Source organism: Centruroides vittatus, unplaced genomic scaffold (assembly GCF_030686945.1).
Source record: "Centruroides vittatus isolate TY-2023 unplaced genomic scaffold, ASM3068694v2 contig_926, whole genome shotgun sequence".
Taxonomy (NCBI): domain Eukaryota; kingdom Metazoa; phylum Arthropoda; class Arachnida; order Scorpiones; family Buthidae; genus Centruroides; species Centruroides vittatus.
Window position 1 is genome coordinate 2,006,745 of NW_027122612.1, and position 21,683 is coordinate 2,028,427.

Below are 21,683 nucleotides of genomic sequence, written 5' to 3' on the forward strand. Positions count from 1 at the left end.
TTTTCTCTTGATTTCTTGAAATTACAGGAAAGTCGGAAACAATAGACTCACCTAATTTGATCAATATACTGCAAATAGACCCATCCTAAAGAGTATAATTAAAACAGACCGTACAGCTCGACTGATATGTTTTATTTTTAAATATTTAAAAAAAAAAATTTCTATATAATTTCGCTTTAAAAACATTCTTAAGATGAAATTATCTTAAAAATTTGGAATGGATTGGAATTTTTCGTGAAGATCCAATCTTTACAACGATTTTCTAAAAATTGATCAATTTTAAAATGTCTTTCGAAAATGAAATACTGTCATGATTTTAGAAACTAGTTTGATGTATTCAAAATTAGATAGTCAAAATTTGAGGTAGAAAGCTCTCTTAACAATTGAAGTGATCTTCATGTTCATAATTATCAAATGTTTTGATTTCATTACTTGTCATTTTATTTACAGTAACGAAATAAAATCTGTAAATCTATAAATTTTGACAGGATTTTAAAATTTATTGTTTCTAAAACCCTCTCTAAATTCATCAGTATGGATTGAGAGACAGTGATTAAAAAAAATTGTCATAGAAAATAAAATGTAAATTTAACGAGCAATTACTTAATGTGACATTGTCATAATGCCGGGCTGCAATTTTTAATTTATTTAATTTAAAATGTATGTTTTCCACCTCAAATCAGTGGTGTCTTGGGCTATACATCATACATCTAAAAGTATACATCATACTTTTTCTTCAACAATAGAGTCGTGCCGGTCATCCATCTAACACCTTTCAGGGGAAAATTTTTGAATTGAAATAACGTGCTTTACACTGGAAGTTCATATATAGTTAATCCGATCTTCCTGTCCCTACGGTTTTCATATCTGGTCTCGACTTTTGCCTTTCTAACTCTTCTCTAGATTAAGGAAAGACGGACAGACGGACGGACGACAATGGAAATTTATAGGTCTCAATTTTTTTGAAATTGAAATTCAATGACTTGAATATTTTATAATAATGAAACTGCAAAACACAAAAAAAATTGTCGGGCTTAAATTAAGGGGATGGGTTTTAGGGATGGTTTGGTGACCACCACAGCATTTTTTTCTAGGCTGCAGAAGAATATTCCTGGCAAATTTGGTGCGGATACATTGAACTGTATAGAATCCTTTACATAACACATATTTTGACTTTTATATATAGAGATAAGACCTACAACCTACACCTCAATGCAAATTTTTTTATATACATAGATTTGTGTTTATTGACGACTGCAATTAAAAAGTCATCTCCCAAACCGATTGCTATGAAATTCAACTAAATTGTAATTATTTTATTAAATTTTACTAAATAATAAAATTGTATTTTTATTTTCGATGCGTATTGTAACTATTTATTCATGTGATTATTTAAAATTTTTACAGGGTGTATATATGTTAATAATTATTACAAAGAATATGTTTGTTTATTAGGCCTAGTCATGGTGGCAGATTCTGTGTTGGAAAAAGGAAGAGATATCGATCGTGCAATGTAAAAGTAAGTGAAATGTGTTTACGATTTTTAAAATGCTGTAATGTAAATCTTGTGTTTTATTAAGATTCGTATTACTTAAGAATACAGTAGTTTTGCTAATCCGGCCTCTCAATTATCCGGAATGCCTCATTAAACTATCTTACTCTTATTAATGTTTATTATTTTTAACATACATATCGTAAATTTGTAACATTAACTTTAATAAAAAAAATTTAGCTTGCAGTTACAGTACAAGTGGAACCTCGCTTAACGAGCATAATTCGTTCCAGAATCTTACTCGTAATGCGAAACACTCGTTAAGCAAAACAATTTTTCTCATATAAATTAATGTAAAATACGATAATGCGTTCCATGCCGAAAAAAATACTCAAATATTTTCTGTGTAAAGTTTATTCAAAGAAAATTATACAATATACATTGTTAAGGAGCGCGAATCATCATCATTTTTTCTTTTAGCACAGAATGAACCAACCTGGAATGCCAATTCGATTTGCAGAAAACAGAAAAATCGCAGATAATGTCTGATAAACACGCGAAACGATATGCCAAATTCTTGGGCTATGTAAAGGCTATAATGAAACATTAGAAATTAATTAATTTGACTAGAGGTAGACAGTTACGCTACCATCTCGTTTTAAATTTAATGACCAATTCCAAATTAAATTTTAGAAATGTCTAAATTAAAAATTAATTATTTATAATTATTAAATTCAATACGAGATAGAAGAGCATAACTACCTATCTCTAGTCAAATTAATTAATTTCTAATGTTTAATTATAGACTTTACATATCCCAAGAATTTGGAATATCATTTGGCGTGTTTATTATATAACAGGCTATGGTTGTTGATGTTTATATGTAATATGTCTGAACGCAAGTTTGGAAAAACGTGTGATCACAAGCGACGCTAAAATGCTAGCGGAATGAGTGCTAAACACAGACTGATGTAACATGCGCACAATCCGGGACTTCCCCTCTCCTCGTCACTCGTTATGCGAAACATCGCTCGTTAAGCGAGTCATGCTTTACAATTTGTTTTGTTCGTTAAGCGAGGTTCCACTGTATATGGTTTTCGTTTTAATGTTTCTTATATTCTTATATTATAGTATTTGATTACTACAAAGGCTATCTTACGTAAGAGTTTATCACAATCTAACACATTTTAAAAATTATTTATTTTTTGTACACAATTTAAAGTATTTTTAAAATAGTATGTTAGATTGGTCACTTGGTGTGATAAACCTTTACGTAAGATAACCTTTGTAAATCTAGATCAAATACTATAATATAATATAATAGAAGGGTTAGAAGTACGAAATAATTTAATAACCTTAATGTCCTTATTTTTTGCCCGGGAAACGACGGGCTTACCTGCTAGTACTTCAATAAATTCTATTAATTATAATATATTCATTCTTACAAACACGACTTTTGGATGTTCATTTTAAACATCAATGCGATTTCCGATTCTCACATGCTCTCAATCAAGATAGGAAATATATATATATATATACCGTATACATATACATTTAGGAAAATGTAGTATAAATTAATTAATCGAATTACTTGTAAATCAAAAGACATTCTTTAATAAATTCTTTTTAACAAAAATACAACAAAACAGACTAGAAGAGTTCATTTTCGAATCTCGTAAATTTCGATGTGATTAAATGTCTAAGTAAAAAACTGAATGTTTTATTATAAAATAACAGAAAAATTATACTTTAAAAATTTACTACATCGAAGTATCGAGACATTCGTAAAAATTATGTTTTTTCCAATGTGACTTCTATTATATACTGTAATAAATACAGGTATACCTCGCCTTACGTCGGTAATTGGTTCCAGGACAGGCGACGTAAGTCGAATTTACTTGTGTAGTTACGACGTAAGTCGAAACTACGGTGGAAAACGCCAATAATGAGCACTTAAAGACCGCTAAATAAGACGACGACACAGAAACACAGATGTTTTCATGTTTCGTTCTCTAGGATTTATAATGATTATATTAACATTTACTGTAAATGTACATATTTTAATATGATTTTATGTGCTTTTAACGCTTTTCTAGTGATATTACGACTTCAATATTTGTGGCGGACGGATGTAAAGTCGAATAAAATGACTTAAACTTGATTTTTATTTTTCCATATACTTTTTGACAAACGACGTATAATCGAGAACGACGTAACTCGAGGTATACCTGTATAATAAAAAATCTACAGAATTAAAATTAAATTAAATAATTATTTTTATGACAAAAATTCGAATAAAATCCAATCTTATGAGAATAATTTACTATATTAATGTTAAATATCGGGTTCTAATTATTAGCGACCTTATAAAAATATAAATAAAATAAATATTTCACCAAGAGAAAATCAAGAAAATAATTATTTTTCTTATATAGGAAATTTAGAGTTTTTAGCGATTTAGTATTAATTGATGATTAACGTATTTATCTAATGCATATTTTTTTAACATCTCGTTCGAAAACACACATTCCTGATGTCTAATATTAAAGTTTTAAAATCATTTATGAAACATAACATCAAATTTCAATAAATTTTCTTTCATAAGGCTAAATTAAACATTAGCACTATAAACATGTTCGTTTAGTCGAGATAATGTATGCTTTTACTTTAATCTGACGTCATTTTTAAACTTGTTCTTTGTAAAACGGAGAGGATGACGTCAAATTGATGTTAAAGTGTACACTTTCTGGACAGAACGAACAGAATTTAAGCCTTAATTTTGATGGTCTTGACCATAAAAACATAAAATGTTGTATTTATAGGAAATGGAATAAGATAAAATATATCGTGGCGAGAAAAATGAATTTAGTTATTTTAACTTATTTATCTTTTAATTATATTCATCGATTAATCTTTATATATTCCACTATATGCAATGTAACTAACTTTTTCAATCAATGCATTTTTTTTTCTTTCTTCAGTTCTGATTTTTGGGTTGAATACTATATATGCAATATATATTATAAATACCAATATTTAAAAAAATTCATATAGCATCAAAAATATTTTAAATTTACAATATGCGTATCCATTTTTAGATTAAAATTTTTTAAATTCAGATTTTAAAGATTTTATTGTAAAAAATTCATTAAAATCAAATACTATTAAACCTCGATATAGCGTCCTCATAACAGCTTCATCTTCTAACGAATACTCGTGAACAAATCTTCCTCATAAATATTAAGGGGAATTCTTCAGTAGTTACGAATTAGCAAACGTACGACTTTGCACTGCAAACGACATCGTTATTAACAAATTAAGACTTGACTTCGAACTCTCAAACACATTGAGAACCTCTATTTAGCGCTACACTCAATTAATTTTAAAGACAAAATAGTGGCGATTAATGGAAGTATGAGTGTATAAACTTTTAGTTAATACTAATGACAAATATGATTTATATTTTTCAAAAATTAGGAATGTCCCAGCAATTCAGAAGATTTTCGAGCCATGCAGTGTAGGAAGTTCAATAATATTAAGTTCAGAGGAAAATACTACCAATGGATACCATTTACAGCAGGTTAGTCGATTTATAGATAAGATATACAGTATAAAAAATTAAATATAGGCCTATATATATTTTTGAATCTTTCTAGATCAAGTGAATTCGTGTTCTCTATACTGTCAAGCAGTGGGATATAATTTTTACGTAGAACAAGCGGTGAAAGTCATCGACGGAACAAGATGCAACCAAGATAGTTTAGACGTGTGCATTAATGGAAGATGCATGGCGAGTACAGTATTAGGCTAGTACAAACTCTTAAACCTATTGTCCCGTTGGAATGGGATTTTGATAGTTTATATTTTATTTTAACAAAGCCTGTTGGCTGCGATGGGATACTTAATTCTAAAGTAACAGAAGACAGGTGCAGAAAATGCGGTGGCGACGGCAGCACTTGCAGGACTCGAAGAGGATTGCTGGAGAGCAGTTTGGATAATAAAGTTAACTGTGAGTAATTGTCACTTCTGCGCACGTGTCGCCATCTGGTTTTCAATTTTGTTATTAGTATATATATTTTCATATCTTATATTTTAATGGATACATATATAATGAATGTATACTTTAACTTATTTAATTAAAAATTTTAATTATAAAAATAAAAATATAGAAAATTAGGCGATAATTATTAAATTATGAAATTAGTCATTCTTATTTAAATAATAATTAAAATATATTTTAAATTTAAAACTATTTTTTTTATATTGATAAAAATTACTAATTGATATATATTCAATCAAATTTTATTATTAATAAGTAAGGAAAGTTCAAAATTCTTGTAATTTAAGCAGTAAATAGTACTGCAAAAATACAATTAAACAAATTTTGTTGAGATTTAAGATGAATGTGTGATGTAATAAGAAAGTTTTATTGTTTCCAGCATACGTTGAAGTGGTTCGAATACCTAAAGGTTCTATTCACATCACAATAATGGAAAAAAAGCATTCGAATAATTATTTGGGTAAATATTTTCTTTTATTGTTTATTATATACCATTTTAGTTATTGTTTTTATTTTAGTCTTTATGTTCTATTGAATAATCCCGAAAGATATGTTCCAATTAACAGTCTGGAATGAAGTATAATGCCGAAGCTAAGCGGGGCTGAACTTAATTTGTTGTGGAGCTAAGCTATAACATATAACAGACTATTCTCCGCCGCAATATAATAATACATGTAAAGGTGGTAGGCACTAAGCTACAGCTTGTTTAATTTTTTTAGCCCTGTTACTAAGGTATATCGGAATTAAATATGGGAATTGCAATGTGCTTTGAGGTTCATCACAAAAACCTACTTATCTCAGTTTACAATAAATATTTATCTTCTTGTACGTTTTGAAAATTTCCTGTCACATAGCCTGTTTACGAAATACTGTACTATTTCGTTAAATGGAAGTAGGTTAGTGGAGAATTTACGTCAAAAAACTTAAAATTAGTATCTAATTTTAACTTTTTGAGGTTTTTAAGATAATTTCTCCTTCTTTTAATGAAGTTTTTATTTCTTTCTGGATTGTTGATGTGTATGTTTAACGAATACAAAATTTTAAAACTAATATATACATATAGGTAATCGCATTCTGAAGAAAACTTCAAGGATATTTATACCCTATTATATTATTATTACCTCAAAAAGTACTACATAAATTGGAAGTAATGCGGTTTATAAGTAAATATGTAGGTTTTTTTCTAAACAATATCGACTTTTTCGACATTCACATATCTGGAACATTCTGTTAATTTACAAAATTAACAGCATTCAGCAACATTTAAAATTTAATTCGTGAGTAAATATGTTTTGAAAAGTTTGATATAAAATTTGATATAAAGTTTATTTTTATAAATTAAACTTTATATCAAATTTATTTTTCTGTCAATCAAACTTTATACTTCATTTAATTTTAACTCGAATGTTATAATTTATTTCGAATTATTTCTTTTGGAGTTTCTTCTTTCAACCATTCTATATCGTTCACTTTTGAATTGAAAATTACAACTAAACTATGATAATCTCTGGAATATTGTATTTTAATAACAACAACAACAACAACAACGTTTTGTTTTTCAACTTCCAAAGTATTAAATGTTCTTAGAATTTACATCTAATTAAAAACGAAATTCTTTCATTTTTTGTTCGAAACAAGATAATCTTGATATAGGTTTATGTATTATTTACCTTATATAATCCTATTGTGTTTTAATTATTACAGAGTTTGCGCACGACGTATTTTACGTTATAATTGTAACATTAACTGGTGTTTGCGCATCCATGCCAGCTATGTTGTAAAAATATAATAAATATGGACGCCATTGAAGCTCTCGGTTTGTTTTCTCTCTGATATGTCGAAGATTTTGTCATCGCATTAACAATTAAATAAATAACAGACGATAACTAAAAGCAAGATTGCAAATACACGTACCGAAGCAAAAACAATATGGCCAACAAGCGCGTTCTTATGTGGGCATGCCTAACGATGACGATGCATTGACGTCAATAAAGGATCAAATATGATTGGTTCCGCAAATTTTATAAAATAAACTTTGAACGTGAAGCTTTTCTTAGGCTTATACTTATGCACAAAGTTATAATGGACGTTTTCATAACGTAAAATATGCGCAAACTCTATATTGATAGCATGAATAAAAAATCTAATCCACTTAAACTGGATTTTAATACCAGTAATTTAAATAAAAGAGACTCGTCTTCGTCGTAACCCAGGACATTTTTTAAATTAAAACTAACGTTTTCAGCGTAATTTATACATCTTCCTCAATTTCGGTCATAAAGAAAATTATCTTCATGATTAAACTCGAAGATGGTCCATAAATTGCTAGTAAAAACAAATTTTTATGTTTAATTTTATTTAGTGTTCTCTTCCAGATTCATAAATGAATTAAAGTTTATAAAAATTAGTGACTGGAAAGTTAATTTAATAAATGCAACTTCTAATTAATTTATAACTTGTAATTATATCAATACGATAATGAGATTTTTACATTTATCTAACAACTAGCAGATAGGCCCGGCGTTGCCCGGGCAAAAGTAACGACAGCAAAGATTAAGATTATTACGTTATAGTCACAGAAGAAAAAGAGTAATTTCATCAACAAACTAAATATTTCTAAAGAAAGGTCGAATTTGAAAATCGAATATTCTAATATTATTCGATTTTCACGACGTGTTCTTGATTATATCGTTCGATTTTCATCGAATGTTCTAAACAAGAAAGATCGAGAAAAACCGAACTAATCTGTTTAAATTTGAAAATCGAATATGTTCTAACATATTACTCTTTTCCTTTTTTTTCCTCCAGCGCCTGTAAATCTTGCACGTCGCTTTCTCTTGTTTTCCATTGTTACTTAACACTTCCATCAACAATGGAAGTGTTAAGCATTAATCCTGTCCCTCTCCCCGTGGGGAGGAATTTCGAAAAATCCCTTCTTAGGGTAGGTCACGAGAACGCACACTAACTGCGTACCGAATTTCAACTTTCAACTCCTAACCGTTTGGGCTCCGCGCTGATTATTATATATTATTAAATAAACAACAACTAACCCGTTACATATAAAGATCAACAACTGCCGAATTATCGGGCTAGCAAATGGCTATACTAATATTAATAATTAAAGTTAATTTGCTACTAGAGTTAGGCGTTAGGCGCCATCTCTTGCTAAATTTAATAATTAGAATTTTAATTAAATAATTTAAATAAATTTAGGCCTAACTGGAAGAAAAGAATCGGCCCGAAGCGGGATTCGAACCCGCAACTTCTGCTATCCGTGCAGATACGTTACCAGTTACGCTACCCGGACCTTCGGTCCGATCTTTTCTCCAGTTAGGCCTAAATTTATTTAATATTTAATTAAAATTCTAATTATTAAATTTAGCAAGAGATGGCGCCTAACGCCTAACTCTAGTAGCAAATTAACTTTAATTATTAATATTACTATAGCCATTTGCTAGCCCGATAATTCGGCAGTTGTTGATTATTATTATTATTATCAACTCGTCTCGATTATATATATATAGATTATCTATGTTTCTTTTCTTATAATTCAATTTGTAACGTGGTGTTTTACCCTCTACTTAATGTTGTAAGTGGCGATTATGCTCGTCGAGCGGGGGAACTGGGGATTTTTCCTCCGTCTCGGAGAAAACTAAGGGGCCGATAGTAGTTCCTATCCATATAAATTGAAGTTATTTTTACTAGCAAAAAATAAAATATTTAAAACTGTTTTTTAAATTAAGTTAATAAAGAAACAGTCTACGTATTTTATTTTTCAAAAAAAAAAAAAAAATGATAAGGGGAATCCGTTCTATCCTCAGGCACCATACAAACTCTCGATGGCTCTGGTTTATGTCAGTGAAACACGGGGACCAGCCTTGTTTGTTTATTGCGTAAGGGAGAGGAGTGGAGAGTGTTTTTTATACTACGCTACAAATTTAGTTTTGTGTTAATTATATTTGTGTTATAGTTGTCCTTAAATTATTATAAAATGATTTCTTTCGTCTTTATTAAAGCGTGTTTATATAAACTTTATTATTTATCTGTTATTCCAAAGCAAAAATAAAATGAAATGATTGAGATTTTTTTAAACATTTCTCCAACTAAATTTCATTTAGGCATTGATATGACGTACAAGAAATTAATTTATATAAAAAGAAGCATTGAAAAAAATTAACAAAATTAAATTTTAAGCTTTTATAAATTCAGAATGTATATAGGCCTAATATAAATCAGTTTATAATTTCAATTAATAGAAGAAATGTTTTTATATATTTAAAGTAAAATTACGGAAAGTATATTTTAAACACAAAATTTTATGAATTTAAATAACAAACCAAGAAATAAACCAATTAAATTACTTTTGACCAGATTAATTAATACAAGTAATTCACTTTTAATTACAGTTTTTGTTTTCAATTTTAATTGAAAATTAATTAAATTCAGAAAGTTAGAATTAAATTTAAAACTTTTTACACAAAAATTTAAGATTTGTTCATATCTTCAATGCTTTCTCTCTTAAACTTAATTTACTGTATATTTTTAAAGTTTTAGATATTTTAATAGAAGATAAATTATTCTTAAAATTATTATTAAAATATTTAATTTACAGCATTGAAAACATCTGACGGGAATTTTCCCATCAATGGAAAGTGGACCATAAGTTGGCCCGCTGTTTATAATGTAGCGGGCACAAGATTCCATTATCAACGCGTGGATAGTCATCTAGAATCACTTCAAGCCATTGGACCAATTTCCGAAGAAGTAACGATAATGGTATTAACAATAGCATTCATTTTAATTATAATTAATCTTTTATAAATTTACATATAATTTCATTTTTTAGTTATTACTTCAAGAGCCAAATAAAGGGATTAGATATGAATTCAACGAACCAGTAGACTCAATAAAATCTGTTCCGAATTATACATTTAAATGGGTATACTTACCCTGGTCAGACTGCTCAAAATCTTGTGGAAAAGGTTCATTTTAATTATAAGCTTGATTTTTGTAATAAAATTAAAATTATTATAGCGGTAATTAGATTATAAAATTATAGTAATAAAAGCGATGAATTATAAATTTAATTTAATATTTCAAATGTTTATTATAACGATTTTATGGAAAAAAAACCTATTTTTGTTAGGTATCACGAGATCTGAAGTGGTCTGCGTTAGGAAAGATGATCAAAGTCGTGTCAGTGATATTTATTGTGTTAGACTACGTAAACCAGCTGTAAAAACAAGACTGTGTAATTTAAAACCGTGTCCACCTAGGTAAATTGATTTATAAAAACACATAAATTAGATTTTAAAAAAATAAATATTACTACAGTAACCCCCGTTATATCGCGCATGTAGGGAAACAAACCAAAAGCGCGATATAATCGATATATCTATCCATTTTTGGTTACAGCGCTTTTATATTTGGAAGACAAACAATGCGATATAACGAGGGGCTACATTTTCTTTACTATGTAATTTTTTCTATATTCTTAATATATAAATGATACTTATTTTAGAAGAGTGTTATTAGTAGCGTAACTAGAACTGATATTACAGGAATCAAAGTTAAAATGTTCAAAATTACATTCATCCTTATGCCACTGTGAATATAACCACTAGTGTTGTCTGTGGATTGTAAACTCTTATATATTGTATATACAGGTGCATTAAAATCTTTTTCCTTATTTATTTATTTACAAAGATAAGGGAGTTTGAGCCTGTTAGTCTCTTCCTCTTGGTTACGCTAATGATTATTATTAAAAATATTTAACATTAAAGTCATCGATCATATTATTAAATTGTTCTGCATATTTAAAATTATTATTAATAAATAAATAATCTGTATCTAATAAAGTAGTTTTCTAAATGAAAATTTCGTCTGTGACGCAGATGGAGTGTTGGAACTTGGGGAAAATGTTCGCGAAGTTGTGGAGGAGGATATAAAACTAGAGCTGTAGTTTGTGTTCAGAAAGTTGATCATCTAGAAGAGAAATACGTTGATGAAGTGTTGTGTCTAAATAAAAGACCTATAGATAGAACAAGATGCAACGAAAAACCGTGTCCAACTCGGTGGCACACTGGAAAATGGTCTAAGGTAAATTTCAATATATGTATTTAATTAATAGCTTATTAATAACCCAAAATTAAATATTTACATGTATTGTATAGTGCGTAGGGAAATGTGGAACTGGATATAGAAACAGAACGGTGAGTTGCGTGATTACAGATGGTATGAGAAAAGTTCCTTCATCATTATGTATAGCAAAGTACAAACCACCAGAAATAGAACATTGTAACAATGAAATGTGTCCAAAGGCCCATTGGGTAACCGGAAGATGGACAAATGTAAGTTTAACTTCACATTTTCAAATCAGAAGCCGTAAGATGACAAATATCTATAAACTAAAATATTTTCAATAATTCAATAAAAATTATGTAAATAAATTGATAAACAATTAATTAAAAATTTTTTTCACATAAAAAATGTTAATTTGTTTCTTAGCCGCTGCTTCTAAGTGACTCGAAAATAATGTTTCTCGTTAAAAATACATACAAAACGTAGTCTCATTACTATTACTTTTACATGGATATAAGAAATAATATGAACAATATGGGCATGTAAGAGTGTTGCAATTGAGATGTAATATGAAATTGAGTAATCTACCCATTTCGCTAAATATTGATAATACATATAATACACAATAATTCTCTAAAGAACATCTCTCAGGAGCTTGACTTGCAATATTAAAATTTTGTTTTATGTGTGATTTTCTAAAATTAATCAAAAGTTAAAGTAAAAAAATTAAATTTTGTAAGTAATTTTAAGGAAAAATATTATTTTGATATCAAAATTAGTTATTTTTTGAATAGGCTACTGATTTTTAGTATAATTTCTCACACTCTTTAGTTCAATGGCTGCGTATTAAAAATTTCATTTCAATAAATTTTAAATGAAAGAAAAAACCTATAAAATGTTTAGAAAGAATTTACTATATAATAGATTACATTTCTACATGTTCAGTAAATAAAATGTCTATAAATATCTGCAACTGTAAAACTTCACATTTTTAACTTGCAATTAAAATATTTTTCAGTGTTATCAGTTTATAAAAATTGTTATAGCTTTTAATACCAATTTGTAAATTTAAAAATTAATTTATAATTTCTAAAACTAATAATTATATTTACAATTAATGATTACATTTACTAAATTCTTTGGTGCCTAAAAACATAAAAAGTTATCATGGTGAATCAAAACAAATTAACATAATAATCAAGAGATACTGCATTTTAATCTATTACATTTCTTATAAGTTTAAATAATAAAATCTTTTATGCTTTTTCATATTTTATAAAAATCTAGTGTAATACAAATTGTGGAAAAGGCCAACAAAGAAGAGAAGTTCAATGCAAATCGTGGAAAGGAGAGAATAGTCATTTATGTTTGACACAGCTTAAACCAGTTTCTATTCGTGAATGCTACGTATCTTGTACAAAATTCAACGAAGGTATAATTTTATTTTATTTACAATCTTAATAATTGTTTGAACAGCTGAATATTAAATAATTAATTTTTCAAATATTTCAGCAATACTTTCTCGATTCTAAACTTTTAGGCATTTCTCTTACATGAATATAAATATAATTTGAATTAATATTTTATTAGAAAAAGCCTTAAACAATCTTTCAAAAGCAGTACGTTATCAGACAGCAAAATAATTTAATTCTTTGTTTAAATGAATCAATGATTATTTCGCTTTGGTAAAAAAAAAAAAAAAAAAAAAAAAAAAAAATAGAAGTCTTCAGAGAGAAGGAAGATCAAGAGCTTTAGTCCTATTAAAATGTAACTTAATATCAATAAAAGGTGCTTTTTGGAAATTATGTAAGGTTGAGATGGGGGTTGCAAGAAAATTTTCACACTGAAAATTTCTGTAAATATCCATCCGACTGGCATTTTCTATTTATTGCGCATTCTTCCTCTGCAATGAGGATTGAGAATGGAACTCTACTTGTATTGTTATGAATAACGAAAACAAATATGCTTAACTTGGTCCATTATGAACAAATGCTAATTCAGACTATGTCAAGCAAGTAATAATAGTCAAATATAATTTTTATACAGTATCTGACGCTAAAACTAGTTCTTAGTAAAATATTAAAGAAACAGCAATTGATTTGAAGCGGGTATTGATTTTTATATTTCTTACAATTAAAACATGCTCTATTGCATATTTATGAAATATAAATTCTAAATATTTTGGAAACTAAATCATTTAAATTAATTTTTACGATTTAACGGAGTCGGGTTGTATATATACTGTATACTGAAGTTAACTTAAAATCAGTGAATAGATTTTTTACTGTCTAGAGGGCTATTTTGGATTATCCGTGTTTTTCGGTTTTCCGTGCACTAATTAGCATTGGTAATTGGAAGTTCGGTGTATTTAAACAAAATAAGACGTCCAGATTCTTTTTTGGAATCTGTACTTCCTTTAAATTAATGTATTAAAATATAATATAATTGCCAGATTATATTGACCTATTTTACTATTACTATTATTAATTAAATTCTAAGTAATTTGGCACTAGAATTAGGCGTTAGGTGCCATCTCTTGCTAAATATAATATAGTATAATGAATTAAATATTATATTTAAAATGTATTTAGTACATTTAAATATTTTTAAAACTTACTTTCAGTCTGTACAGATGTCAACAAAGCTGGATATTGCAGTTTGGTTTTAAAATTCAAATTTTGCTCAAGAGCTTACTTCAGAAAGATGTGCTGTAAAACTTGCACAAAATAAGTTCAATTAGTGTTGTCGTCATTAAATATTTATTCTTTGAAGTGAAGGAAGATGACGTTTGAGAGATTACGGATAGGACTATGTGTTTAAGCCTAGAGACTCTGAGTACGAACTGCTTTGCACTGCCAACTGTACATTATAAGAGAATAAAATCTTTTAAATTAAAATTTTTGTTTTGATTCCTTTAAATAATATATTATTTTAAAGAAGATAGGATGATAAATAAGTTTCTTAAACAACGACATTTATTACAGTAGGCAAGGTTCAACAAATAAGTGAATAATACAAAACAAATAGTGAAATTGCAGAAAGAATATAATTTTTGTTATTTGTAGTTTGTTAGTATTTTCTATGAACATTCTTTAATAAGTTTAATCAACTTCCAAATAATTTCCTTGGCTCAAATAAAATTATGTTTGCTTCTTAATAACATTAATGTTCATTAGCATCTATCATTCTTTGATACAATAACTAGAGAAGGGAATCGTTCACCGGATAGGAGGTAATCAATACCTTGAATGAAAAATTATATATTAATTAGACTTTTTAATTCGTTTAAAGACCACCATTATGTTACAGGAGAAACATTCTAAAACTACTGTCGATTCGCAACGCGGTAAACGTCCAAGATGAAGGATTTGCAATTTTTAATTTTCTTTTTATTAATAAAACGTATCAGCACGCAGGATGTAAATGAAAAAAACGCGTGTACAAAACATCAGCTAAAATAATAGATTCTGGAAGCGTCTGCCTTCCGTCTAGAAGCAGAGATTCACTTGATTGTATATCTACTCACGCTTTGTAACATTGTTTGCATGGTATTTGCTAAGCTTGTGAAATGCCGCGTTTCAGGTCATCCAAATTGCGGAAATTATTTACGTAAACTTTACCCTTTATATTGAGATTAGAAACTATCCACTATCCCAAAGAAGAAATCTGGCGATGTTTTATCCGGGAATTGAAATGGTCACAACTCCTTAGAAATGATGCAATGATTAAAAAAATCGATGGGGATTTTATGAAACCTTCGAACAAGTAGGTTTATTTGGAAAATTTTTTCTTCGAAATCTTCACGTATCATTTGTAAGATTTTGTATCGAGTTAAGCTTCCGAAAGTACAATTTTTGCTTAATGTCGAGTATGATGCTTTGGATTAAGCGCCATACTCGACACATTTCGAGTATGGCTCCACCCTCCACCCATATGGATTTGTTCAAAATACTTTTAGGATCGTCGCAAATCTAAATCAGTAACGCTCTTTTATAGTTAACTTTTCAACATGTCAGGATATAATTTTCAAAACTTAAGTAAGGAAATTTTTAGTACACCCTGTATTTGCACAGTTAAAGCAATTTACCTTCTGATCACTTTAATGCCTCAGATCCACCTATCTTTAGAAAGATGATAGTGTTGTGTAAATATCATATGTATTCAGATAAACCTACTAAAAACCTATTCGAATATCCAATATAGTATCTGTAATACTAGCAGGTAGGCCCGGCGTTGCTCGGGCAAAAGTAACGATAGCGAAGATTAAAATTATTACATTATAGTCACAAAAGAAAAAGAGTAATTTCATCAACAAACTAAGTATTTCTAAAGAAAGGTCGAATTTGAAAATCGAATATTCTAATATTGTTCGATTTTTACGACTTGTTCTGATTATGTCGTTCAATTTTCATCGAATGTTCTAAAGAAGAAAGGTCGAGAAAAACCGAACTAATGTGTTTAAATTTCAAAATTGAATATGTTCTAATATATTATCTTTTTCTTTCTTTCTTTTTTTTTTCTCCAGCGCCGGTAAATCTTGCACGTCGCTTTCTCTTGTTCTCCATTGCTACGTAACACTTCCATTGTTACTTGACACTTCCATTGTTACTTCCAACACTTCCATTGTCGATGGAAGTGTTAAGACTTAATCCTGTTCCTCTCCCCCGTGGGGAGGTATTTCGAAAAATCCCTTCTTAGTGTGCGTCCTCGTGACGTACCCTAACTGTGCACCAAATTTCAACTTTCAACACCTAACCGTTTGGGCTCTGCACTGATTATTATTATTATTATTATCAACTCGTCTCGATTATATATATAGATGAGTAATAATGATAAATACAGGTATACCTCGACTTACGTCCCTCTCGAGTTACGTCGTTCCCGATTTTACGTCGTTTGTCAAAAAAGTATATGGAAAAATAAAAATCAAGTTTAAGTCAGTTTATTCGACTTTAAATCCGTCCGCCATAAACATTGAAGTCGTAATATCACTAGAAAAGCGTTGAAAGCACATAAAATCATATTAAAATATGTACATTTACAGTAAATGTTAATACAGTATAATCATCATAAATCCTAGGAAACGAACCATGAAAACATCTGTGTTTTTGTGTTGTCGTCTTATTTAGCGGTCTTTAAGTGCTCATTATTGGCGTTTCCTCCATTATTGGCGTTTAGTTACGACGTAAGTCGTAGTTTCGACTTACGTCGTAACTACACAAGTAAATTCGACTTACGTCGCCTCTCTTGGAACCAATTACCGACGTTAAGTCGAGGTATACCTGTATACCGATTAAAGATTGGCGTGTGGCGTGTATTGCGCTGGATCAGAGATAAACTTCCGTCTATGTATTATACCATTAAGAGTACTGTACAAGGAAACTAACATTATCAAATAACAGTCGTAGGAGAGATAATAAAAGTCTAACAATATTTAAAATCCCTGTCGACGTCAAAGAAAGCTCACCTTATAGATGAACTTCTCAAGACAAACCACTCATCTAGCACCTTTTTCGATGCTAGATGAATGGTGACATCAACGTAAGTTTCCTTGATTTTGTACGATTTTGTTTGTTCATTTCTTTACAGTTTCCTCAGATAAATTAGGCTTGTTTATTTACCCATAAATTCGTATTTTCACTATTACGTATTTAAATTGAATAAATTAATCTACCGTAATCATAAAAACATAACAATTTAGGTTTAAAACAAATTTTATTTTAATTTATCAGTTCGCATTAATACGAAAATTCATAAAATAAAACTTACAACAAAAATTATATAATGATTTTTTTTAAATGAAGACATAATTAAGAATATTGGAAAATAATGAATACAAATAATTTAATTAAAAATGAAAAATTAATTTGTAAGATAATAAATCTCAGGCTTCCTGAGCTTCTTCTTCGAATTCTCCTTCTCCATTTCATCCATTCCTTCTCCGGTACTGTTGACTTCCACCAGAAGTCAGGGGAGCGAAACCGGGCATAAAGAAATGAAGACGAGGAAATGGTGCCATGTTTACCGCCAATTTTCGTAAATCTGCATTTAATTGACCCGGGAATCTCAAGCAAGTAGTAACGCCGGACATAGTATCTGATACCAAATGATTCAGGTCGCCATAAGTCGGTGTGGTTAACTTTAGGTTCTTGAAACATATGTCATATAAGGCTTTGTTATTTATGCAGTATGTTTCGTCGGTGTTTTCTACCAATTGATGAACAGAAAGAGTGGCATTGTATGGTTCCACTACCGTATCCGAAACCTATAAAATATTTCAAAGGTAATTAACATGATATCGATTTTGTATTTTTATGGTTATATTTTCTTCTGTTTTTGTTTATATATAATAAAACTAATTTTTCTGAAAAGATTTTATTTTTGAGGTTCCATTCCAATTTAAATATCTGCCACAAAACCCTTAAACTGTAATTTTTAGAAACACTGTTTTCAATAATATTTTTAATTTCAATAACTTTTAATAAGCAAAAATTCAGAATATAAGCATTAAGCATTTTTTTTTGTTTTGCAAATTAGTTAAAAACTGATGAGTGATAAATTAACAACAGCAATAACACATAACAGTGAAACATATATATTGAAAAGGAACGTTTTCAATTCGTTTATTCCGAGTTATGCCTAGGCCAGAGAGATCGCTCGTTACGATGCAGCGGATGGCCAAACTAAACGCTATAAAAGCTATAGTTTTGACAAAAAATTATTTATTTGGTCCGAGATGTTTTTGCCGAATAGTGCCCCGTGAGAATAGTGATGATCATAATAATGATCTGATGTTACTTTCATTGTGTAGTAGTAATAATAAACAGAAATGTGGATGCAAGCATTGTCCGTAATGTTTTGATATTTCGGTATTCTAAGTGATTTCTTTCATAAAAATGGATATTTTCTAATTTATTCAATTAGAAACTTAATGGCATTAGTTTTTATCAGGATACACGTGACGAACTCGATACCACTGCGCACGCTTAAATAAACAATCGGCAGTTCAATGTTTACTGCACCCCGCCGAACCGGCAACGAACTGGAAAAATATCCAACAAAATCTTTTGAGACGTACACAGGTATTGTACGTAGCGCACGGAATAAGGACCAGATAGCCGACTCCCATAGACTCTAAGGTAGTCGCTCTTAGGACCATAGCGACTTCACTGGTGACAGGCGGAAACAGGCTATTCTATTTCTTTTGTATCTTTGCCTACATTGGACTTTGTCTAGTAGTAGGACTTATTTATTACACTTGTGTTGTTTCCGTTTAGTAAATAGAAGAGATCTTATTCAGAAAAGTCTTAACAACATTTCTTTATTTTCATCCGATATTTTGTTTTGATTTTTCTGAATAAAGTCTCCTCTATTTGCTAAACGGAAACAACACCAGATTTCATCTAGTTGGATGTAGTACATGCCCATTCTCTTAAATTTTCATCACGTGTAAATAAATGTAACTGGAACGATTGAATATACGGACAATCTCGATGAATCTTGTTTTCGTGTGCATAGCACACGGCTTCAAACCACTTATAAAGAACTCTGGCTATTATGGCAGCCAACCACTGCACAATATCTACCTGAACTGGTTTTATAAGGTATGTCGCCAATGAAAAACTAAAAGATTGCAGACCTACACTAACAACAAGCAGTATCATAATGGCTGCCACGACATGCGCCCTCGTGTGCAGATTTCAAAAAACACGTTCTGGAAACTTGTGGATAGAAGGAAAAAAATGTAAAATTAGGAACAATAACAAGTACTTATAATATATAGGGTGATCCATTTATGTCCCAGATAAGTATCTGGTAAAACATGCGTCCTATTAAAAATTGATTAGAATAAAAGGTATTTATATTCGTGGTATCTTGTTCAATATCATAAAAATTAAATCATTCTGCCCTCTTGTCGGGGGTCTGGGACAACTTTAGAATTTCAAATTAAATTCCTTTATTTTTTCTGTTTTTGTATTCTCCACTAGTTTAGTTTTGTTGTTAATTATTTCCCATCAAATAAACTTGGAAACATTTATCAATTTTAAAAAATTAATATCATGAAAAATTTAATGAGTCGATGTCAGTTAATACAAATTTATAATTACATTGAGATAGAAAAAAAATACTTTTGGTGATGGTACGATGCTGAAGGCATTCATAATTCGATCGGGATATTCCTCTCGAACTTTGGAAATAAGAAGTGTGCCCATTCCGGATCCCGTTCCTCCTCCCAACGAATGTGTCAGTTGAAAACCTTGGATGCAATCGCAACTTTCGGCTTCTTTTCTAATCACATCCAAAACCGAATCCACCAACTCGGCGCCTTCCGTGTAATGACCTTTTGCCCAATTATTACCTGTACCATTTTGGCCTATATATATATAACTTTATTTAATTAAAAAATATACAAAATAAATTTCGAAAAAGAAAAGAAAAAAATGACGGCAAACTCACCAAACACACAATTATCCGGTCTGAATAATTGACCGAAAGAGTCAGATCGAACCAAATCCGTTGTTCCAGGTTCTAGATCCAGCAAAATGGCTCGAGGTACATATTTACCCCCTATTAAAAATATTGAATATAAAACACTTAAATAAAAATTGACATGCTGTATAATGTATATATCTTCAAGAATGAGATCAATAAACCTGTAGTCTCATTATTGTATACGTTAATCCTTTCCAACTGCAGATCCGAATCTGTGTGGTAAGTTCCGGTAGGATCGATTCCATATTCATCAGAAATTACTTCGCAGAACTACAGAATTGAGCAAATTTTGTCATTTAAGATACATTTTCTGTCATTATCTTAAAGTCGCGAAATTGTCATTTATTTGATATTACCTTAGCACCGATCTGATTTCCACATTGACCAACTTGCATATGAACTATTTCTCTCATTTTAGTTTATTTTTATAGATGAAAATCACTAGAAAATTTCGAAAATTCAATAAGGAATACTCTGTTCCAATTCGAACACGAATAACGCATAATAATAATTGCGCATGCTTATAATTTAAAATTCTTTCGGTTTTTATTCTTTAAAGCTTAGATTTAAATCATTCCGTAATTCATTTATTAATTTTAATAACAAATGTTTTATTTTTAACTTGAAGGGTCAAAATTGAAACACTTTTAAAAATTAAAAGTAAAAATGCGCATGTTCTTGGAAATTAACCCTCTCCCTCTCCCCCGTAGGGAGGAATTTCGAAAAATCCCTTCTTGGTGTACGTTCTCGTGATGTACCCTAACTATGTACGAAATTTCAACTTTAAACTTGATCGATAAATCTCCAGGAATTCTTCGGTGGGGGGGAGTCCGTCTTGATATGTCGGGCTCCGTCCCTCATTACTCGGCCATACCGACCGAACCCATAATGGGCGTGCTAAAAGAGGCCCTCTTAATGCCCACAGGGCAGAAAGTTTTTTAAAAAGTCTAGTTCGTTCTAGGCGACTGAACGTGCCGCCGTTCAAATACGTTGCCAACTTTCATTTCAGTCGGTGCAGACCGACGCTGTTTAGAAAAATCCTTATAAAAAGTTTCAATTGGCATAATTGAGCTTTTTTGCATTTCGAGTAACATTTTGAATAAAATTCGTTGCGATGAATTTTATCCTTATAGTAGCAGATGAGCCCGGCGGTGCTTGGGCAGAAAGTAGCTGTAGCGAAGATTAAGATTTAAAAAGGCTGGCGGTGTCTTTACACAATAAAACAATACAAGAAACTAAAGAAACACGAGAGATGTGGGGTTTCTACGTTAGTAATATTAGTAACAGTTTAATTTAAATAGTGTTAAATTTATTCGTCCTAAACGTAATATGTATTAAAAGACTCTTTAGTGAACTAAGGATTAAAAAATAATAATAATAAAAGAGCAAAATACATTTTTTTTTTTTTTTTATAACTCTTTCCGCCCTGTGGGCACTAAGAGGGCCTCTTGTAGCAAGCCCATTATGGGTTCAGCCAGGCCCACAATGGGGCGGCCGGGTGGTGAGGGGCGGGGACCGACATATCCGGACGGACCACCCCCCGAAAAATTCGTGGGG

At 30.0% G+C, this 21,683-nt stretch overlaps 2 protein-coding genes across 2 annotated transcripts in view; one reads left to right on the forward strand and one right to left on the reverse strand.

The window, feature by feature from the left end:
• Positions 1–14,530, forward strand: part of LOC136984639 (A disintegrin and metalloproteinase with thrombospondin motifs 6-like) — a 53,274-nt gene extending 38,744 nt beyond the window's left edge. The window contains exons 13-24 of the mRNA XM_067281706.1: positions 1,456–1,519; positions 4,970–5,072; positions 5,149–5,282; positions 5,372–5,501; positions 5,932–6,012; positions 10,165–10,328; positions 10,399–10,534; positions 10,699–10,828; positions 11,447–11,651; positions 11,726–11,902; positions 12,921–13,065; positions 14,257–14,530. Of these exons, the coding sequence (XP_067137807.1) occupies positions 1,456–1,519; positions 4,970–5,072; positions 5,149–5,282; positions 5,372–5,501; positions 5,932–6,012; positions 10,165–10,328; positions 10,399–10,534; positions 10,699–10,828; positions 11,447–11,651; positions 11,726–11,902; positions 12,921–13,065; positions 14,257–14,363 (1,576 nt within the window). The 3' untranslated portion in view covers positions 14,364–14,530. The remainder of the gene's footprint in view (positions 1–1,455; positions 1,520–4,969; positions 5,073–5,148; positions 5,283–5,371; positions 5,502–5,931; positions 6,013–10,164; positions 10,329–10,398; positions 10,535–10,698; positions 10,829–11,446; positions 11,652–11,725; positions 11,903–12,920; positions 13,066–14,256) is intronic.
• Positions 14,531–17,559: 3,029 nt separating this feature from the next.
• Positions 17,560–20,543, reverse strand: LOC136984669 (tubulin beta chain-like). Its single transcript, XM_067281743.1, has 5 exons — positions 20,483–20,543; positions 20,288–20,396; positions 20,091–20,201; positions 19,763–20,007; positions 17,560–17,898 (listed from the first exon to the last, which is right to left on the reverse strand). The coding sequence occupies exons 1-5, from the start codon at positions 20,537–20,539 to the stop codon at positions 17,560–17,562; spliced, it is 861 nt and encodes a 286-aa protein (XP_067137844.1). The 5' UTR covers positions 20,540–20,543.
• Positions 20,544–21,683: the final 1,140 nt, after the last annotated feature.